This window comes from Hyperolius riggenbachi, chromosome 7, assembly GCF_040937935.1.
Source record: "Hyperolius riggenbachi isolate aHypRig1 chromosome 7, aHypRig1.pri, whole genome shotgun sequence".
Lineage (NCBI taxonomy): Eukaryota > Metazoa > Chordata > Amphibia > Anura > Hyperoliidae > Hyperolius > Hyperolius riggenbachi.
Window position 1 is genome coordinate 172,602,113 of NC_090652.1, and position 22,509 is coordinate 172,624,621.

The following is a 22,509-nucleotide window of genomic DNA, read 5'->3' on the forward strand; positions in this document are numbered from 1 at the left end:
TCAGAATGCCCTCAGACCCCAGCCCTGATCACCTCGCCAGTGCATTGCTTGCATCCATTCCCCCCTCTAATCACACCTTGAGACACCCATCAATCACCTCCTGTCACCCCCTAGCACACCTACCCATCAGATCAGGCCCCAATTTGCCCCATGTGGGCTCCTGATCACTCGGCCAAACCCTCAGACCCCCTTCCGATCACCTCCCCAGTGCATGGATTGCATCTATTTTCCCCTCTAACCACCCCCTGAGACACCCATCAATCACCTCCTGTCACCCCCCTAGCACTCCTATCCATCAGATCAGGCCCAATACAACCTGTCATCTAAAAGGCCACCCTGCTTATGACCGGTTCCACAAAATTCGCCCCCTCATAGACCACCTGTCATCAAAATTTGCAGATGCTTATACCCCTGAACAGTCATTTTGAGACATTTGGTTTCCAGACTACTCACGGTTTTGGGCCTGTAAAATGCCAGGGCGGTATAGGAACCCCACAAGTGACCCCATTTTAGAAAAAAAAGACACCCCAAGGTATTATGTTAGGTGTATGACGAGTTCATAGAAGATTTAATTTTTTGTCAAAAGTTAGCGGAAATTAATTTTTATTGGTTTTTTTTTCACAAAGTGTCATTTTTCACTAACTTGTGACAAAAAATAAAATCTTCTATGAACTCGCCATACACCTAACGGAATACCTTGGGGTGTCTTCTTTCTAAAATGGGGTCACTTGTGGGGTTCCTATACTGCCCTGGCATTTTAGGGGCCCTAAACCGCGAGGAGTAGTCTAGAAAACAAATGCTTCAAAATGACCTGTGAATAGGACGTTGGGCCCCTTAGCGCACCTAGGCTGCAAAAAAGTGTCACACATGTGGTACCGCCGTACTCAGGAAAAGTAGTATAATGTGTTTTGGGGTGTATTTTTACACATACCCATGCTGGGTGGGAGAAATTTCTATGTAAATGGACAATTGTGTGTAAAAAACTCAAACAATTGTCATTTACAGAGATATTTCTCCCACTTAGCATGGGTATGTGTAAAAATACACCCCAAAACGCATTATACTACTTCTCCTGAGTACAGCGGTACCACATGTGTGGCACTTTTTTACACCCTAAGTACGCTAAGGGGCCCAAAGTCCAATGAGTACCTTTAGGATTTCACAGGTCATTTTGCGACATTTGGTTTCAAGACTACTCCTCACGGTTTAGGGCCCCTAAAATGCCAGGGCAGTATAGGAACCCCACAAATGACCCCATTCTAGAAAGAAGACACCCAAAGGTATTCCGTACGGAGTATGGTGAGTTCATAGAAGATTTTATTTTTTGTCACAAGTTAGCGGAAAATGACACTTTGTGAAAAAAAACTATTAAAATCAATTTCCGCTAACTTGTGACAAAGAAATAAAAACTTCTATGAACTCACCATACTCCTAACGGAATACCTTGGGGTGTCTTCTTTCTAAAATGGGGTCATTAGTGGGGTTCCTATACTGCCCTGGCATTTTAGGGGCCCTAAACCGTGAGGAGTAGTCTTGAAACAAAAATGACCTGTGAAATCCTAAAGGTACTCATTGGACTTTGGGCCCCTTAGTGCAGTTAGGGTGCAAAAAAGTGCCACACATGTGGTATCGCCGTACTCGGGAGAAGTAGTACAATGTGTTTTGGGGTGTATTTTTACACATACCCATGCTGGGTGGGAGAAATACCTCTGTAAATGACAATCTTTTGATTTTTTTACACACAATTGTCCATTTACAGAGGTATTTCTCCCACCCAGCATGGGTATGTGTAAAAATACACCCCAAAACACATTGTACTACTTCTCCCGAGTATGGCGATACCACATGTGTGGCACTTTTTTGCACCCTAACTGCGCTAAAGGGCCCAAAGTCCAATGAGTACCTTTAGGATTTCACAGGTCATTTTGCGACATTTGGTTTCAAGACTACTCCTCACGGTTTAGGGCCCCTAAAATGCCAGGGCAGTATAGGAACCCCACAAATGACCCCATTTTAGAAAGAAGACACCCCAAGGTATTCCGTTAGGAGTATGGTGAGTTCATAGAAGATTTTATTTTTTGTCAAAAGTTAGCGGAAATTGATTTTAATTGTGTTTTTTCACAAAGTGTCATTTTCCGCTAACTTGTGACAAAAAATAAAATCTTCTATGAACTCGCCATACTACTAACGGAATACCTTGGGGTGTCTTCTTTCTAAAATGGGGTCATTTGTGGGGTTCCTATACTGCCCTGGCATTTTAGGGGCCCTAAACCGTGAGGAGTAGTCTTGAAACGAAATTTCTCAAAATGACCTGTGAAATCCTAAAGGTACTCATTGGACTTTGGGCCCTTTAGCGCAGTTAGGGTGCAAAAAAGTGCCACACATGTGGTATCGCCGTACTCAGGAGAAGTAGTATAATGTGTTTTGTGGTGTATTTTTACACATACCCATGCTGAGTGGGAGAAATATCTCTGTAAATGGACAATTGTGTGTAAAAAAAATTAACAAATTGTCATTTACAGAGATATTTCTCCCACCCAGCATGGGTATGTGTAAAAATACACCCCAAAACACATTATACTACTTCTCCTGAGTACGGCAATACCACATGTGTGGCACTTTTTTGCAGCCTAACTGCGCTAAGGGGTCCAAAGTCCAATGAGCACCTTTAGGCTTTACAGGGGTGCTTACAATTTAGCACCCCCCAAAATGTCAGGACAGTAAACACACCCCACAAATGATCCCATTTTGGAAAGTAGACCCTTCAAGGTATTCAGAGAGGGGCATGGTGAGTCCGTGGCAGATTTCATTTTTTTTTGTCGCAAGTTAGAAGAAATGGAAACTTTTTTTTTTTTTTTTTTCCTCACAAAGTGTCATTTTCCGCTTACTTGTGACAAAAAATAATATCTTCTATGAACTCACTATGCCTCTCAGTGAATACTTTGGGATGTCTTCTTTCCAAAATGGGGTCATTTGGGGGGTATTTATACTATCCTGGAATTCTAGCCCCTCATGAAACATGACAGGGGGTCAGAAAAGTCAGAGATGCTTGAAAATGGGAAAATTCACTTTTGGCACCATAGTTTGTAAACGCTATAACTTTTACCCAAACCAATAAATATACACTGAATGGTTTTTTTTTTATCAAAAACATGTTTGTCCACATTTTTCGCGCTGCATGTATACAGAAATTTTACTTTATTTGAAAACTGTCAGCACAGAAAGTTAAAAAAATCATTTTTTTTGCCAAAATTCATGTCTTTTTTGATGAATATAATAAAAAGTAAAAATCGCAGGAGCAATCAAATAGCATCAAAAGAAAGCTTTATTAGTGACAAGAAAAGGAGCCAAAATTCATTTAGGTGGTAGGTTGTATGAGCGAGCAATAAACCGTGAAAGCTGCAGTGGTCTGAATGGAAAAAAAGTGGCCGGTCCTTAAGGGGGGTAAAGCCCTAGGTCCTCAAGTGGTTAAGTGTACCCAAAATGAACCTCAGGTACAAAAACACATTCTTACTTAAGAATATGGAAGCATCTGCATCCTTTGGAGGCTTCCCAGGCATTCATTGGGTACTGCCTTGTGTAGCATGGCCCCTTAGAACGATTCCATATGCCAGCATCTGTGCAGTAAGCGGGAGCCACTCGTGCTCAAGCAACTCCATGTGACTGTGCAGGTGCAGCCGTGCTTGCACAGATGCACTTGTGCCAGAAAAGGAGCACAGCCCCGATATTCTAAAGGGTCCTAGGCAGCAACGGAGGTTTGGAGGACAGCAAAAAAAAAAAAAAAAAGCCTCAGAAGGATGCAGAGGATTCCCTCTTCTTAGGTATTTGATTTTTCACCAAAGGGCCTGGGTTTGCTTCAAATCAAATATCTGATCTGCATGCTTCTCCAGGTCCTATGACTAAAAGTATTAGAGGGAGCAATGCACATTGCTGCAGGACAGCCAGGCATTGCGCATTGCTTAAAAGGAAATAAAAATGGCAGCCTCCATATTCCACTCAGATCTGTTGTCCTATAACATTTTGGATGCACATATTAACACATTTTTAAGGTACACTACCCACACATTCTTTGATTTTCCTGTTCGATTCTCTGCAGATTCCATTCATCTGCTAAAAAATTGATGCCCCCAAAATGTCCAATACATCAAATGTATCTGACAGGATGAAAAATCAAGGTCAGTTGGGGATGGGGTAGGAGCAGCAGTCGATCAATCAGCCATAGTGTTGCACTGCATGGATTAATGCAATGCTGAAGTTTGATCGATTTTCAATAGATCTATTGAAAATTTATGTGCTGTGTGTGGTAGGAATCAATTCCTTTAAGTATTGATTCCTTTCAGAGGGTGGCAATCTGGAAGAGTATGGTCAGCTTTAGATTAATAAAGTAATCATATCTTTTATTACTGTTTGTGCTTGATAAATAAACTGTTTTACAGTGCGAACAGTTTAAAGCGTATATGTGCTACATGGAAGGGCAGTGAGAGATCCATTTAGATAAATGCATCAGGTTGGGTACCTGACAGAAAAAATATTATTTAGCTGTAATTAGTAGTATAGTAAGTATTCATTATGTTGTTGCAGACCCTTCCGTCCATCTGTAACATCTATTGGACGAATAAGAAGCAACAGTAATTCTGTACAGAATGTCACTCTGGATGGAGATAACCTCATAAAAGAAATCACAATAATTGGTGGCAATGAAAGAGGAATTTTTATCAGTTCTGTTAAATCTGATTCAGGAGCTGAAAAAGTAGGTCTCAAAGAAGGATATCAACTTGTCATGGTAAGTCTATTAATGTACTAGTATATAAATATGATTATACATCTTATAGGCAAACTGATTGATATTTTTTGTGTTTACAATTTGACAGCACATACTGCGCCAGATGGACATATTTATCGTGCAGATATGGCATTTTTATATTTTAACTTAGCCCCAGGTGCTCATTCGGATTAACAGAATAATGAAAAAAACTAACAATTTTCAATTCCCAATATTTTCATGAAAACTGGAAAGTAAATTTCATTGCAGTCAATGGGTAAAGCTAAAACTCACTTTTAAAAAAGTGCTGATTCTGGACTCAAGAACCTCTTTGGTATTCTGTAAATTTTCAATCCCCACAGCGTGCCTGAGAATGCTCCCTCTCTTTGATGATTTATGGGTCAGACAATACTTGAAATGCAGTTGAAGATCTTAGAAAATGAATAAGAAATATAAGGTTCTAATATAAATCTCTAAAAGGATATATAGACCCCGTAGTGATGTATAATAATGGTCAGTAAAAAGGATGCTGAGATCGAAACAATTTTAGTACTCCCAAACCATTACAACCTGTAAGACAGCACCAAGTAAGCTAATCAGTGTCTTAATAAGGAGGTAGGGATGGCCCGAATGGTTAGCACGTGAACTTATTCGCGCGAACTTCGCTGGTTCGCGTTCACGGTGAACCACAAACTATATGCGAGTTCGACCCGCCCCCTATACTACATCATTAGGGTTAACTTTGACCCTCTACATCACAGTCAGCAGACAGAGGGTAGCCAATCAGGCTACATTCCCTCCTGGAGCCCACCCCCCCATCCCTTATAAAATGCAGGCAGCATCAGCCATTTCGTGTGGCTGCAGTAATTAGAGAAGGGAGAGAACCTGCTGACATAGGGAAAGCTTAGTTAGGCTCTTGTGTTAGGCTTGTTAGGTTGCTCCTTCTTGCTGATACTTATTGCTAAACAGCACTCCTCATCCTCAACAGCTCTTTTGAGAGCCAGTGTTGTTCTTGTGATCTTTTTTGTGTGTGTGTATGTGTGTCCCACAGACACTTGCATATACAGCCCTGTCAGTCAGTCGCAGCTGCTGGACCTTGGCCCCTTGGTAATTCCTGCTGTGCCACTGCCAGGCTCAGCACATTCCGTGACTACCTGTGTGTGTGACAGCTGCACATTTGTAATACCAATCACTGCATACCCACCTGTTCAGTGCACCTACCTACCTACGTGAGCGCACGCAGTTTTATATACCACCAGTCGCTGCACCTGTTCACGGTACCTGTGTGTGTGACAGCTGCACATTTGTAATACCAATCACTGCATAACCACCTGTTCAGTGCACCTACCTACCTACGTGAGCGCACACATTTTTATATACCAACAGTCACTGCACCTGTCCACGGTACCTGTGTGTGTGACAGCTGCACATTTGTGATACAAATCACTGCATACCCACCTGTTCAAGGCACCTACCTACCTACGTGAGCGCACGCAGTTTTATATACCAACAATCACTGCACCTGTTCACGGTACCTGTGTGTGTGACAGCTGCACATTTGTAATACCAATCACTGCATACCCACCTGTTCAGTGCACCTAGCTACCTATGTGAGCGCATGCAGTGTTACATACCATCAGTCACTGCACCTGTTCACGGTACCTGTATGTGTGACAGCTGCAAATTTGTAATATTAGTCATTGCATAATTGTTCACAGTACCTGTGTGACTGCAAGCTGTTTAATATACCAGTCCGTGCATACCTGTTAACTGCACCTGTGTGACAGCTGCACATAGTATTGTAATACCAGTCACTGCATACCTTTCACTGCACCTGTGTGCCTGCACATTGTATTAGTCAAGCCAGTGCATACCTTTCACTTCACGACCCCCCCCCCCCCCCCCCCCCCCCGATATGGACAAAACAACAGGCAGAGGCAGAGCCAGAGGCAGGCCACCCGGCAGGTCTGTTCGAGATCGTGCTGACATGATTTTGTGCGGCCCTGGCCCAAAGTATAGTGCTAAGAAGAAGGCACGTCCCATCAACTCCCAAGATTGTCAAGACGTGGTTGACTATTTAACACAGAACACCTCATCTTCCGCAGCCACCAGCGCTACTACAAGCACCACATCCGCTGCATTTGACACTTCGCAGGAGTTATTTGGTGGGGAATTAACTGATTCACAGCCATTATTGTTACAACAAGATGAAGGCACTAGGCAAGTTACACCACCTCATATATCTGAGTTAGGCGACACTATGGACATAAGATGTGAGGAGGAGGATGATGAAGTGCCTGCTGTTGGTGCAGTTTATGAGGTGTCTGAGGCAAGCGAAGCTGGGGAGGATGATTATGATGATTATGATGATATGGATGCCACGTGGGATCCTAATAGACAAGAAGACCAAGGAGACAGTTCAGAAGGGGAGTCAGAGAGGAGTAGGAGGAGACGAGTTCCTGAAAGAAGCAGGGGGAGCTCGTCGTCAGAAACAGCTGGTGGCAGTGTCCGGCGCCATGTATCGCCACCTATGGACAGCCAGTGAACATGCCCTTCAACGTCAGCTGCTGATGCCACCATAGTGCCATCACCCCAGGGGGGCTAAGCGTTTTGGAAATTTTTTTGTGTGTCTGCCTTAAATCAGAGCAATGCCATCTGTAGGGACAACTGTCTTACGAAGGCACATGGAGAAAAGGCACAAACTGCAATGGGAAGACCATCTGAGGAAAAGCAGCACACGAAAGCAAAGCCACCCTCCTTCTCCTCTTCCTCCTTCAGTTGCATCATCTTCAGCCGCTTTCTCCCTTGCACCTTCACAATCACAGCCACCCTACTCCACTCCGTCTCTCACCTTGAGTGGTTCCTGCTCCTCTGCACACAGCAGTAGCCAGGTGTCCGTGACGGAAATCTTTGAGCGGAAGAAGCCAATGTCTACCAGTCACCCCCTTGTCCCGCGTCTGACAACTGGCTTGGCAGAACTGTTAGCTCGCCAGCTGTTTCCATACCAGCTGGTGGACTCTGAGGCCTTCTGAAAATTTGTGGCCATTTGGACGCTGCAGTGGAAGATACCAGGCCGCAATTGTTTCTAAAAAAAGGCGATACCCAAACTGTACCATGAAGTTGAAAGGCAAGTGGTGTCATCTCTGGCACACAGCGTTGGGTCAAGGGTCCATCTGACCATGGATGCCTGGTCTGCCAAGCACGGTCAGGGCAGGTACATTACTTACACAGCCCATTGGGTCAACCTGGTGACAGCTGGCAAACAGGGAGTATGTGGCTGTGCAGCGGACCTAGTCATGACACCTCCACGGCTTGCAGGCAGGCCTGCTGCCACCTCCTCTCCTCCTGCTACATCCTCTTTGCTGTCATCCTCCTCCTCCTCCTTGGCTGAGTGGCAGTTCAACTCTACTGGTGCTGCGATCTCCTCTCCAGCTACACAGCCCCAGCTCCCCAGGGTCTACGCTGCATGCCAGGTACGACGGTGTCACGCCATCTTAGACATGTCTTGCCTCAAGGCGGGGAGTCACACTGGAGCAGCTCTTCTGGCTGCTCTTAACAAACAGGTATGATCAGTGGCTGACCCCGCACCATCTGGAGATCGGCAACGTGGTGTGTGACAACGGCAGCAATCTCATTTTGGCTTTGAATTTGGGAAAGTTGACACATGTACCCTGCATGGCACATGTGCTGAATCTCATAATTCAGAGATTTGTGTCTAAGTACCCAGGCTTACAGGACATCCTGAAGCTGTCCAGGAAGGTGTGTGGGAATTTCACGCGGTCTTACACGGCCATGGCATGCTTTGCCGATTTTCAGCGGAGAAACAACTTGCCGGTGAGATGCTTGATTTGTGATAGCCCGACTCGCTGGAATTCGACCCTCCTGATGTTTGACTGCCTGCTGCAACAGGAGAAAGCCATTAAACAGTATCTCTACAACTACAGTCAAAGGACATGCTCTGGGGAGCTGGGGATGTTCTGGCCGAAGTACTGGACATTCATGCGAAATGTCTGCAGGCTCATGCGGCCGTTTGAGGAGGTGACAAACCTGGTGAGTCGCAGTGAAGGCACCATCAGTGATTTGATCCCATATGCTTTCTTCCTGGAAAGTGCCATGCGTAGAGTGGTGGATCAAGCTGTGGAGGAGCGTGAACAGCAACAGAAACAGGAGGAAGAGTTGTGGGATCAATTCTCATCAGAACCAGATGTTTCCTCAACACCTGCGGCAGCACAGAGGGGGAGGAGGAAGAGTCGGGTGGGGAAGAGGAGTCAGATGAGGAAAGTGTTTTTTTGGAGGAGGAGGCGGAAGAACAACCTCAGCAGAACTTACCTGGCATCACTGAGGAAGAGCAAGAGGAGATGGATAGTAGGTCTGCATCCAACTTTGTGCAGATGGCGTCTTTCATGCTGTCCAGACTGTTGAGAGACCCCCGTATAAAAAAACTCAAGGGGAATGAGCTGTACTGGATGGCCATGCTACTAGACCCTCGGTATAACCACAAAGTAGCGGACATGTTTCCAAATCACCAGAAGGCAGAAAGGATGCAGCACTTGCAGAACAAGCTGGCAACTATGCTTTACAGTGCGTTTAAAGAGAATCTGTACTCTAAAATTCTTACAATAATAAGCATACCATTCTATTCATTATGTTCTCCTGTTCCCCTCTGTGTTGTTTCTGCCACTCCCTGCTTCAATCATGGCTTGTAATTGCCAGTTTTAGGCAGTGTTTACAAACAAAAGACATGGCTGCTAACCAGCTTGTGATAGGCTCAGAGAAGCTCAGTCTGTGACTCATACAGATCCTGCAGGGGGTGTGGAGAGGGTGTGTATAGCTTCTCCCTATCACAAGCAGAGCAGCTCATTCTTGCCTGAGCTGACAAAGCTGACAAAGGAAAGAAGAAGATTAGATTAGATAACAGAGATAATACAGCCACTGTGCAACTAGAAAAGGCTGCAGTAAGAGACCACATTAGAACAGGTATAGGAACTTACAGGATAGAAGAAATAAGGCTAAAAATGTTGTTACAGAGTCTCTTTAAGGGTGATGTCACAGCACAACGGAATAAAGGTACCACTGCCAGTAATCCTTCTCCCATGTCCACGCAGGCAAGGACAGGACGCTCTAGCAATATCATGGTGATGTTGGACATGCGGACATTCTTTAGTCCAATGCCTCGCCTTAGCCCTTTCGGATCCACCCTCCACCAATGCCTCGACCGGCAGGTAGCTGACTACCTGGCCTTAAGTGTGGATGTAGACACTGTGGGCAGTGATGAATCCTTGGACTACTGGGTGCACATGCTTGACCTGTGTCCAGAGCTGTCACAATTTGCCATCCAACTTCTGTCTTGCCCTGCCTCAAGCATCCTGTCAGAAAGGACCTGCAGCGCAGCTGGAGGCATTGTCACTGAGAAGAGAGAAGTCGCCTAAGTCAAAGAAGTGTTCACCTTTATCAAAATAAATGAGGCATGGATCCCGGAGGGCTACTGCCCACCCGAAGACTAAGTCAGTCCCCACACACAGCATCTCTGCCTGCACGCCGTGTGACCGCTTGCCCCAAGGCTAAGTCGCTACCCACACAGCATTTCTGCCTGCAGGCCGCTTGACTGCCTTCTCCGCCACCACCAACAGGGTCCAGGACTCCAGGCGGATTCCTGAATTCGCTATAATAATTTTTCTGGTGCGTGTACATGCCTTCCTAATATTTCTGGCTGCACTGCAGCTGCAACAACAAAATAAAAGGCATGTACATGTGTCAATTCCCCTTCGTGATCGTTACCTTGCTCCGGTGAAGGGGCTTGCGTATAACAATGAAACAATGACCGCCCGCTATATGAGTGTGTCGGGGGGGGGGGGGGGGGCACACCCAAGATAATAAGGTCATTGCTTCATTGAGGACAGACCAAGTTTAATCAGCTTGACGGTCACTCTTGTTCTGTCATTGAGCTACCTCAGCCCGGCGACCATATGGGCTTGAAAACCGCCATGGCCTGCACTCTCGCCATGGTGCGCACCAGTCCAGCATGGCCGTCACTACACAAACAGCTGTTTGTGGTGTGTTACACAGTGAGTTTGGTCTGTCAGTGTGAAGCAGTACTCTAATTACACTCCCTGATTGATGTATACACATGGAAGATGTTTTGAAGCACTTTAGGCCTCCAATTTAGCATGCAATGTGATTTCTGCCCTTAAAACGCTGCTGTGCGTCAATTCCAGATTTTTCCCCGGGACTTTTGGCGTGTATCCCACTCCTCCATGCAAAAACTCAGATGTTAGACCCCTTGAAACATCTTTTCCATTACTTTTGTGGCCAGCATAAATGTTTCTAGTTTTCAAAATTCGCCTCGCCATTGAAGTATATTGTGTTCGCTAAAGTTCGCGCAAACCGAACTTTTTGCGGAGGTTAGCGTTCAAGGTTTGTGAACTGAAAATCGGAGGTTCGAGCCATCTCTATGAGGAGGTGAACAATCAAAGGTATTGCAAACACATTTCAGACTGGGCAGCATGAAGTTAACAAACATACAGATTTGCTGACTTCTTCCTGACGTTTGCTGGCTGCTGTACCAATTTGACCAGATGTAAATGTGATTTCTGAACTCACACAACTTAAATGATAATGAAAAACTGCATCAGAAATTACAACTTTAGCAAACCAGACAGGGGGCAGTCATGTAAAATGCCTTTGAGCAACTGGATGAAATTGATTTTTCATCCCCAATATTTTGTTTATTGAAGGTTTCCTTGTGAAGACAGCTTCTCTCTCTCCCCCTCTCTCTCTCTCTTTCTCTCAAGTTCCATGACATCAAATGTACTTATGGGTTTGAAGTAAGAATTATTCTTGGTACAGCAGAGCTGGGAGTTGTTGAAAATGCATAGGGTTGATTTACAGTGGCTTGCAAAAGTATTCCGCCCCCTTGAAGTTTTCCACATTTTGTCACATTACTGCCACAAAAATGAATCAATTTTATTGGACTTCCAATACAAAGTGGTATACACGTGAGAAGTGGAACGAAGATCATAAATTATTCCAAACATTTTTTACAAATAAATAACTGCAAAGTGGGGTGTGCATAATTATTCAGCCCCCTTTGGTCTGAGTGCAGTCAGTTGCCCATAGACATTGCCTGATGAGTGCTAATGACTAAATAGAGTGCATCTGTGTGTAATCTAATGTCAGTACAAATACAGCTGCTCTGTGACGGCCTCAGAGGTTGTCTAAGAGAATATTGGGAGCAACAACACCATGAAGTCCAAAGAACACACCAGACAGGTCAGGGATAATGTTATTGAGAAATTTAAAGCAGGCTTAGGCTACAAAAGGATTTCCAAAGCCTTGAACATCCCACGGAGCACTGTTCAAGCGATCATTCAGAAATGGAAGGAGTATGACACAACTGTAAACCTACCAAGACAAGGCCGTCCACCTAAACTCACAGGCCGAACAAGGAGAGCGCTGATCAGAAATGCAGTCAAGAGGCCCATGGTGACTCTGGACGAGCTGCAGAGATCTACAGATCAGGTGGGGCAATCTGTCCATAGGACAACTATTAGTCGTGCACTGCACAAAGTTGGCCTTTATGAAAGAGTGGCAAGAAGAAAGCCATTGTTAACAGAAAAGCATAAGAAGTCCCGTTTGCAGTTTGCCACAAGCCATGTGGGGGACACAGCAAACATGTGGAAGAAGGTGCTCTGGTCAGATGAGACCAAAATGGAACTTTTTGGCCAAAATGCAAAATGCTATGTGTGACGGAAAACTAATACTGCACATCACTCTGAACACACCATCCCCACTGTCAAATATGGTGGTGGCAGCATCATGCTCTGAAGGTGCTTCTCTTCAGCAGGGACAGGGAAGCTGGTCAGAGTTGATGGGAAGATGGATAGAGCCAAATACAGGGCAATCCTGGAAGAAAACCTCTTGGAGTCTACAAAAGACTTGAGACAGGAGGGAGGTTCATCTTCCAGCAGGACAATGACCCTAACCATAAAGCCAGGGCAACAATGGAATGGTTTAAAACAAAACATATCCATGTGTTAGAATGGCCCAGTCAAAGTCCAGATCTAAACCATATCGAGAATCTGTGGCAAGATCTGAAAACTGCTGTTCACAAACGCTGTCCATCTAATCTGACTGAGCTGGAGCTGTTTTGCAAAGAAGAATGGGCAAGGTTTTCAGTCTCTAGATGTGCAAAGCTGGTAGAGACATACCATAAAAGACTGGCAGCTGTAATTGCAGCAAAAGATGGTTCTACAAAGCATTGACTCAGGGGGCTGAATAATTACACACACCCCACTTTGCAGTTATTTATTTGTAAAAAAATGTTTGGAATCATTTATGACTTTCATTCCACTTCTCACTTGTACGCCACTTTGTATTGGTCTTTCACATAGAATTCCAATAAAATTGATTCACGTTTGTGGCAATAATGTGACAAAATGTGGAAAACTTCAAGGGGGCCGAATACTTTTGCAACCCACTGTACGTCTAGAAGAAGACATTGGTGATTACTGACAACCTAGTTTAAAGTCCTATGGGTACTTCCATGTGCCAACCCCTCCAGCTACTGGATAATGGTATCCTGATAAGAAGCAAAGCTTTGGAATTAGTGAAGGTAAAGATTTGGTCAGTTTGTTAAATTCCCCATACCTGAGTAACTTGAACGAATATTTTACTGTTCAGAGATCATTTGCTGATATAAAAAAAAAATAACTGGTGGGGTAATCTGCTAGGATATTGGGGGTGAGAAAAGGTATGAGTTCAAAGTAAAAAGTGGTAGTGTGATGGTGTGAGTGGTAATCATTTTTTCACACCTTCTTCTGAAAATAAATAAAACCCTGAGAATCCCTTATGAGGGAATGGACTAATACACATGTTGGATCTGTCAGGGTTAGAGATGGCTCGAACCTCCGATTTTAGGTTTGTGAACATCGAACGCGAACTTCCGCAAAAGTTCGGGTTTGCGTGAACTTCGCGAACCACAATAGACTTCAATGGGGAGGCGAACTTGAAAACTACAAGCATTTATGCTGGCCAGAAAAGTGATGGAAAAGATGTTTCAAGGGGTCTAATACCTGGAGGGAGCATAGCGGAGTGGGATACATGCCAAACGTCCCAGGGAAAAATCTGGATTTGACGCACAGCAGCGTTTTAAGGGCAGAAATCACATTGCATGCTGAATTGGAGGCCTAAAGTGCTTTAAAACATCTTGCATGTGTATACATCAATCAGGTAGTGTAATTAGTGTACTGCTTCACACTGACACATCAAACTCACAAACAGCTGTTTGTGTAGTGACGGCCATGCTGGACTAGTGCGCACCATGGCGAGAGTGCAGGCCATGGCGGTTTTAAAGCCCATGTGGTCGCCGGGCTTTGGTAGCTCAATAGAACAACAGTGACTGTCAAGCTGATCGAATTTGGTCTATCCACAATGAAACAACGACCTTATTATCTTGGGTGTGCCCCCCTCCCCGACACACTCATATAGCCGGCGGTCATTGCTTCATTGTGATACGCAAGCCCCTTCACCGGGGCAAGGTAATGATCACGAAGGGGAATTGACACATGTACATGCCTTTTGTTTTGTTGCTGCAGGTGCAGTGCAGCCACAAAAATTAGGTAGGCATGTACACGAACCAGTAAAATTATTATAGCAGCCGCTGCTTGCAGTGGCCTTAAAAAATCTGGAATCCACCCGGAGTCCTGGACCCTGTTGGTGGTTGCGGAGAAGGCAGTCAAGCGGCCTGCAGGCAGAGATGCTGTGTGTGGGGACTGACTTGGTCTTCGGGCAGGCCTGACCGTGCTTTGCAGACCACGTGGTCAGATGCACCCTTGACCCAACGCTGTGTGCCAGAGATGACACCACTTGCCTTTCAACATCACGGTACAGTTTGGGTATCACCTTTTTTGAGAAATAATTGCGGCCTGGTATCTTCCACTGCGGTGTGTGGCTTTGTTTTGTGCGCTGCTTCTCCTCAGGTTGAAGGAGACAAAAGGAAACCGAGAGCCCAATATAGTGTAGTATCTCAGTGACAATTAGTCAGGTGTACAACAAAGTAACGGTTATACTCACAAACTACTGGATAAGCAGGTGGGGAGAATTATAACCTGACCCCGCTCAGGTTTAAGAAGTCGCTCTCTTTAGACAGGAAGGAATGGGGATACAGCCCTCCACCAAGGGTGGGCTAGACAATTTGTAAAGCAGTAACACAGCCAGGCCATTGACACAGCCAGGCCATTGACCCGATTTTGTACCCTCCAAAAATGTTTGCCTGAGGAAGCGGGATTGTGACCTGTGAAACGCGTTGCAACTTTGGAGCTTTTAATAAAAAGTTACTTTATACTGTGAGTAACGTCCCATTGTCCGGTCTTTCTTTCTACGAGGGCGGTGAGTCCACCAACTTCACCCTTTTAAACAGTTTTTAATCGATTTTAGTCTACTTGGCGCCTGTTATGATCACATCTGCAGCATGTACTGCTGGCTGCAATTGTACTGAAGACAAGCAGTTTTTAATGTAATTACATGCATTTGCTTGCATTCCATCTGCTGATTCCATCTGCAGTCGCTCTGCAGTTCTGGCCAGCTCAGGATTGAACAAATTACCATTCACCTGTGTGGGAATCTGCATGTCTGCTCCCATTGGATGACCTCAGTATAAAGATCTGCTTCCTGCAGGGCTCATCGGGCTATCATAGTTTAAGATCAGTCTGTTACTCTGTCTCGGCCCCCCCATTCCTAGTCCGTGTGGACTGCACTGACTCTTGCGCAGGGGTCAGTGAGTCCTTCTAGTTCTGTTCTGTTTATCAGTAATTGCTACTTTGCTAGTCTTGCATCATATATCGGTTCATCGCCAATATATACGCATACTAGCGTGTTTGTTATTTTCCTTGTATTCGTGTTACGTTAATACATCAGTGTCGCTTATATATACGGACTCGAACTGTTTATATCCTGTGTTCAGTCAGTCAGTTTCCAGCACATTTTGGTAGGTTGCGCGTATCGTGATCACCCGTGCTTAGCTAGTTCAGTCCTGTTCCTGTTACCTTGCGTGGATTGCGTTCACTTCTGCGTAGAAGTAGCTAATCCTTCCTAGTCTTCTTCCTTGTCCTGCACCAGTTCTTAGTTAGTGTTCCTTGCTTATGTCATATATCGGTTTATCGCCGATATATTCATATGTCAGTTAGTCGTTTGTAGTTCATTGATAGCTGTAATCATAATACGCTAGGGAATCATACCTATTGTATATTTGTCTGTATTATGTCTGCCTTCTTTGACTCTATTTCCCGACTATTCTGTCCTGTCCTTGTGAGGCACGCCACTGCTGAGATCGCATTGGCTGCCTCGTTCCAGTCTGTCTTGTTTTGGACGCTTGCTGTCACTTAAGCAGTGACTAGTTAAGCAAGCGTTCATTCTGTTGCCTGTCCTGATCTTCTGAGTTCTGGTTTATGCGCTCAGCGCTACCTTGCGCTGAGCCACTATAGTGAAAGGATTGTTTGTGGCTGCTCTGTGCGCCACATCTCCTGTTGGAGTCAGTCCTCTCCTCCACTAAACTGGGGATATCCTGGTTCCTTGTGCTAGCGTGTGTACCTCCTTCACGTCAGCTTATGTATGTCATGCTGACTGTGGAGAATATACCACCAAGCGTAACAGCGCTGTGTTACTGCTTTACAAACTTTTCCTCAGGTGGTCATCCCATTGCAGTTTGTGCTTTGTCATCATGTGCCTTCGTAAGAAAGTTGTCCCTACGCGGGTCTTGGTCTTTCCATGGCTCAATTTTTGGTGGCAGAGAGTACCGATGGCATTGCTCTCATCTGAGGCAGAAATGTCCAAACTGCTGAGCTCTGGGATGATGGCACTTTGGTGGTGGCGGCCGACTGAGTGTTAAGTGGGGTGCCAGGATCAAAGCAGGAGGAGGAAAATATGTCACGGTTCCGTGCAGAAGCTGAGGAAGATGAGATGTTCTGTGTTAAATAGTCAACTACATCCTGACAATCTTGGGGGTTGATGGCACTTGCCTTCTAAACACTGTACTTTGGTTCAGGGCCGCACGAAATCACGACAGCACAACCTCGAACAGACCTGCCGGGTGGCCTGCCTCTGCCTGTTTTGCCTATATTGGGGGGATGAAGTGAAAGGTATGCACTGACTTGACTAATACAATGTGCAGTCACACAGGTGCACTGAACAGGTATGCAGTGACTAGTATCAATACAATGTGCAGCTGTCTCACACACACGGGTACCGTGAACAGGTGCAGTGACTAATATATAACACTCCGTGCTTCTGTCACGCAGCTGCAGTAAACATGAACAGGTATGTAGTGATCGGTATTACAAATTATTGCTACAAATGTGCAGCTGTCACACACGTGCAGTGAAAAGGTAGGCACTGAATGTGGTGGGCCTGGCAGTGGCACAGTAGGAATTAGCAAGGAGCCAAGGGCCAGCTGCGACTGACTGACTGACAGGGCTGTATATGCAAGTGTCAGTGGGACACGCAAAAAAAAACTAAACAAAAATAGATCACAAGAACAACATTAGCTCTCAAAAAAGCTGTTGAGGTGTGCTTTTTAGCAATAAGTATCAGCAAGGAGCAAGCTAACAAGCCTAACAAGAGCCTAAGTAAGCTTTCCCTATGTCTCTGCAGCAACTCTACCTTCTCTAATTACTGCAGCCACACGAGTGAGGGAAATGGCCAATGCAGCCTACCTTTTATTGGGGGGGGGGGGAAGGGGGGTCTGATCGCCGCCGGCCATTAGTGGGTAGCGGGGGGGGCTCCTCAAAGCCCCCCTCCGCAGCGTTTTGTGCGCTCCCTCCCTCCCCTTACCTCCCTCTCCCCTCCTGGGCTGCATCCGTCCTGCGCATTGTGGGATAGGCTTCAGCCTATCATATGCCGGCGATCCCCGGCCAATCAGAGGCCGGGGATCGCCGATCTGCCTTACGGCGCTGCTGCGCAGCAGCGCCGTATCATGTAAACAGCGGGGATTTCTTCCCCGCCTGTTTACATTTTGCCGGTGAGCCGCTATCGGCGGCTCTCCGGCTGTTCATGGAGACACCCTCCGTGAACTGACATGGAAAGGCTGCTCGATCGTTTCCATGGTAACCCGCAGACGACCAGTTTACGCCAATCGGCGTTAGCTGGTCGTCAAGAGGTTAAGAGTCGTCCGCCCCGGAAGCTTACTGCACAGGTGCAGTACGAATGTTTCTTGTACTGCGCCCGCGCACTAACTTCTGATGACGCGGGCATAATGCAGGCGGGAGCGAGCAGGCCACGCAGCCGCAGTTGGACGGCGTGCCGCGCTAGACCGGGGTCGGCGGCGGGGAACGGCGGATCGGAGGTGGACGGCGTGGGACATTACTGCTACAGGGGGCTGATAGAAGCCCCAGGTAAGTGGCGGTTTTTATCCACAGGATGCCCCTACAGAATCCCTTTAAAATAGAGAAGAAGGAAAAGCAGCAGTATCAACTTACCAGTGTTACAGAAAAGGCAGTTTAAATAGTCCATAGTTCCGCCCCGCGGCCAATCGGGGAGCGGGGCGGGCTGGTGGAATCCTGCCAGGAAGTTGTGACCAATTCGGTCGCAGCATAAGGGTGTATGTGATGTGGAGAAGCTGTCTGGCTGTGAGGCCCGGGACAGGAAGTACCTGTGGCGCCGTCTTGGAAATGGGCATTTTTCCCTGATGGCTAAAATGATGGGGTCTATCGATATTATACCTAGAAGAGGGATGCAAATATAGTGTGGCATATCTGGTATATTTATATATTTGTGGCCTAAGATGGTTTGGTTAGGTAATAAAGTGAGGACAGCATTTATATAGGACTTTGTGTATTATTGCGAATAGTGTGTTGGTATAATCCTGCCATCTACTGGGCACAATATGTCATGGTATTGTGTTTAGATAACATAGAAATAAAAACTGCAATGTAACTGGCGTACGTTAAAAAGGGGCGCTGGGAAAAAAGGGCGCCGGGTTTTTAACGATAAGCATGGATAACGTTTAAAAATGTATTGTACTGTATTTCGTTTAAAATTAATGTTTTAAAAGTTATAAATCGTTAAATAATGTGCATTAAATCGGCAATTGTAAAAACGTTAATCTTTCGTTTAAATACTGAAACGTATAATAACGTTTAAAAAAAAAAATTACTAAGTAACCCTCCCTGTACCTACCCCTAACCCCTAGACCCCCCTGTTGATGCCTAAACCTAAGACCCCCCCTGTTGGTGCCTAAGTAACCCTCCCTGTACCTACCCCTAACCCCTAGACCCCCCTGTTAGTGCCTAAACCTAAGACCCCCCTGTTGGTGCCTAAACCTAAGACCCCCCTGTTAGTGCCTAAACCTAAGACCCCCCTGTTGGTGCCTAAACCTAAGACCCCCCTGTTGGTGCCTAAACCTAAGACCCCCCTGTTGGTGCCTAAACCTAAGACCCCCCTGTTGGTTTTTTCGTTTAAAAATAATGTAAAAAAAAAAAAATGTACTGTTTTTCGTTTAAAAATAATGTTTGAAAAAAAATATTGTACTGTTTTTCGTTTAAAAATAATATTTAAAAATGTATAAATCATTAAATAATGTGTAATCATGAGAAGCAGTAATAAAACATTAAGTCTCCGGGCGCCGCTTTTAAAACGTTATTTTTCTCCGGCGCCCTTTTTTCCTATCGGGCGCCCATTAAACGATATTTATTATAGGAGTGAATGGCGGCGCCCGATTTGTCCACTAGCCTCAGGCGCCCGAATTTACTGTTCCCATGTAACTGAATGAATATTAAGATCATAGCAAAAACAGTTTGGAGAGTACAAGGGCCCCGGGCGCCAGATTGTATTAAAATGCCTAGGAGGTAGTGGTAAACTTTGGAATTTAAAATTCACAGAATATATATATATATATATATATATATATATATATATATATATATATATATATATATATATATATATATATACAGTGGTGTGAAAAACTATTTGCCCCCTTCCTGATTTCTTATTCTTTTGCATGTTTGTCACACTTAAATGTTTCTGCTCATCAAAAACCGTTAACTATTACTCAAAGATAACATAATTGAACACAAAATGCTGTTTTAAATGACGGTTTTTATTATTTAGTGAGAAAAAAAAACTCAAAACCTACATTGCCCTGTGTGAAAAAGAAATTGCCCCCTGCATCTAATAACTGGTTGGGCCACCCTTAGCAGCAATAACTGCAATCAAACATTTGCGATAACTTGTAACAAGTCTTTTACAGCGCTCTGGAGGAATTTTGGCCCACTCATCTTTGCAGAATTGTTGTAATTCAGCATTATTTGAGGGTTTTCTAGCATGAACCGCATTTTTAAGGTCATGCCACAATATCTCAATAGGATTCAGGTCAGGACTTTGGATTCGGCCACTCCAAAATCTTCATTTTGTTTTTCTTCAGCCATTCAGAGGTGGATTTGCTGGTGAGTTTTGGGTCATTGTCCTGCTGCAGCACCCAAAATCGCTTCAGCTTGAGTTGACGAACAGATGGCCGGACATTCTCCTTCAGGATTTTTTGGTAGACAGTAGAATTCATGGTTCCATCTATCACAGCAAGCCTTCCAGGTCCTGAGCAGCAAAACAACTCCAGACCATCACACTACCACCACCATATTTTACTGTTGGTATGATGTTCTTTTGCTGAAATGCTGTGTTACTTCTACGCCAGATGTAACGGGACACGCACCTTCCAAAAAGTTCAACTTTTGTCTCGTCGGTCCACAAGATATTTTCCCAAAAGTCTTGGCAATCATTGAGATGTTTTTTTAGCAAAATTGAGACGAGCCTTAATGTTCTTTTTGCTTAAAACTGGTTTGCGCCTTGGATATCTGCCATGCAGGCCATTTTTGCCCAGTCTCTTTCTTATGGTGGAGTCGTGAACACTGACCTTAATTGAGGCAAGTGAGGCCTGCAGTTCTTTAGATGTTGTCCTGGGGTCTTTTGTGGCCTCTCGGATGAGTTTTCTCTGCGCTCTTGGGGTAATTTTGGTCGGCCAGCCACTCCTGGGAAGGTTCATCACTGTTCTATGTTTTTTCCATTTGTGGATAATGGCTCTCACTGTGGTTCGCTGGAGTCCCAAAGCTTTAGAAATGGCTTTATAACCTTTACCAGACTGATAGCACTCAATTACAGTACTTTTGTTCTCATTTGTTCCTGAATTTCTTTGGATCTTGGCATGATGTCTAGCTTTTGAGGTGCTTTTGGTCTACTTCTCTGTGTCAGATAGCTCCTATTTAAGTGATTTCTTCATTAGAATAGGTGTGGCAGTAATCAGGCCTGGGGGTGACTACAGAAATTGAACTCAGGTGTGATAAACCACAGTTAAGTTATTTTTTAACAAGGGGGGCAATCACTTTTTCACACAGGGCCATGTAGATTTGGAGTTTTATTTCTCACTAAATAATAAAAACCATCATTCAAAACTGCATTTTGTGTTCAATTATGTTATCTTTGACTAATAGTTAACGGTTTTTGATGAGCAGAAACATTTACGTGTGACAAACATGCAAAAGAATAAGAAATCAGGAAGGGGGCAAATAGTTTTTCACACCACTGTATATATATATATATATATATATATATATAAATATATATATATATATATATATAAAATCCATGTACAGATTTGAAACTTCACGAGTTATGTACTTCTACTTGTATCTTAGCACACAACATATGGTACTCTTTTTAGTTATGGGAATTGGTATTCCCGTTGTATAGCTAATCAAGTAATCATGAGACGTTAAAAATACTGAAAAATAAAAGTAGGGTACATAAATTCGAATAAGAAACGGAGACATGAGAAATATTAATAACAACGATAATCAGACACGTATGAAACATTAGGTAAAATGGACAAAACAGATTAAGAACAGAATAAGAGAATATGATAAAAGAGGCGACTGTGGCTAAAAATATAATACATTTGGATCAGTATAATTTTTCAAGTTACTCGTTGAGCCCTTTTGGTACAAGGGTTTTTAACATTTGTATCCAATACATTTCTCGAGCTTTGAGGCGTTCAAAAGCACCCACTTGGTTTTGGTGCACCGTTTCGATAAGCGTTATGTGGAACAGGAGTCACTGTTGTGGTGGGTGCTGAAGTGTCGTGATACGCTGTGTAAGGGAAAATTATTTTGGATATTTCTCTTGTGCTGGCCAATTCTGCTCCGGGCGGGTTGAGTCGTGCGCCCCACATACTGGAGGTGGCAGAGGCAAGAAATGACGTAAATAACATAAAAATAAAGTCTTTACCAACTACTCACTCCAAACGCAAACATTCTCCTACAATAAAACCAGTAATTTTCTGAATTAAATTTAATGCCCCCAGGGAGGCTGCACAAGTAAAGTTGGATCATTCCAATGACTTCCACACCTCCCACGGAAGCACTAGAGGAAGTGGTACCCTTTATTATAAGCTACACCACCTATACAGCAGCACAACCCTCTATGTACTTCAGAGCATAAGATCCAATGCAGCCAGCTCTGTCCCTCACACACATGCAGCCCATATTGCATGTTAGTAACTGCCACATGTACATTAAGCAGAGTGGAAAGTAAAAAGTGCTGTTCTGCTCTCCGGCCATCATAGCAAATACTAAAGGGTGCCACTTCCTCTAGTGCTCCTGTAGAAAGCATTATTACAATTTAGTATTTATATAGCACATTTTTCACAGAGGAGCACACAATTGTAGTCTAGGGCCAATTTTTTAAGGGGAAAACAAGTTCTGTAT

The 22,509-nt window shown here is 44.5% G+C and overlaps 1 protein-coding gene across 1 annotated transcript in view; it reads left to right on the plus strand.

Annotated features, from left to right (window-relative positions):
* Positions 1-22,509, plus strand: part of CARD11 (caspase recruitment domain family member 11) — a 586,831-nt gene that overhangs the window by 393,089 nt on the left and 171,233 nt on the right. Inside the window, exon 15 of the mRNA XM_068244905.1 lies at positions 4,582-4,783. Coding sequence (XP_068101006.1) covers positions 4,582-4,783 — 202 coding nt within the window. The remainder of the gene's footprint in view (positions 1-4,581; positions 4,784-22,509) is intronic.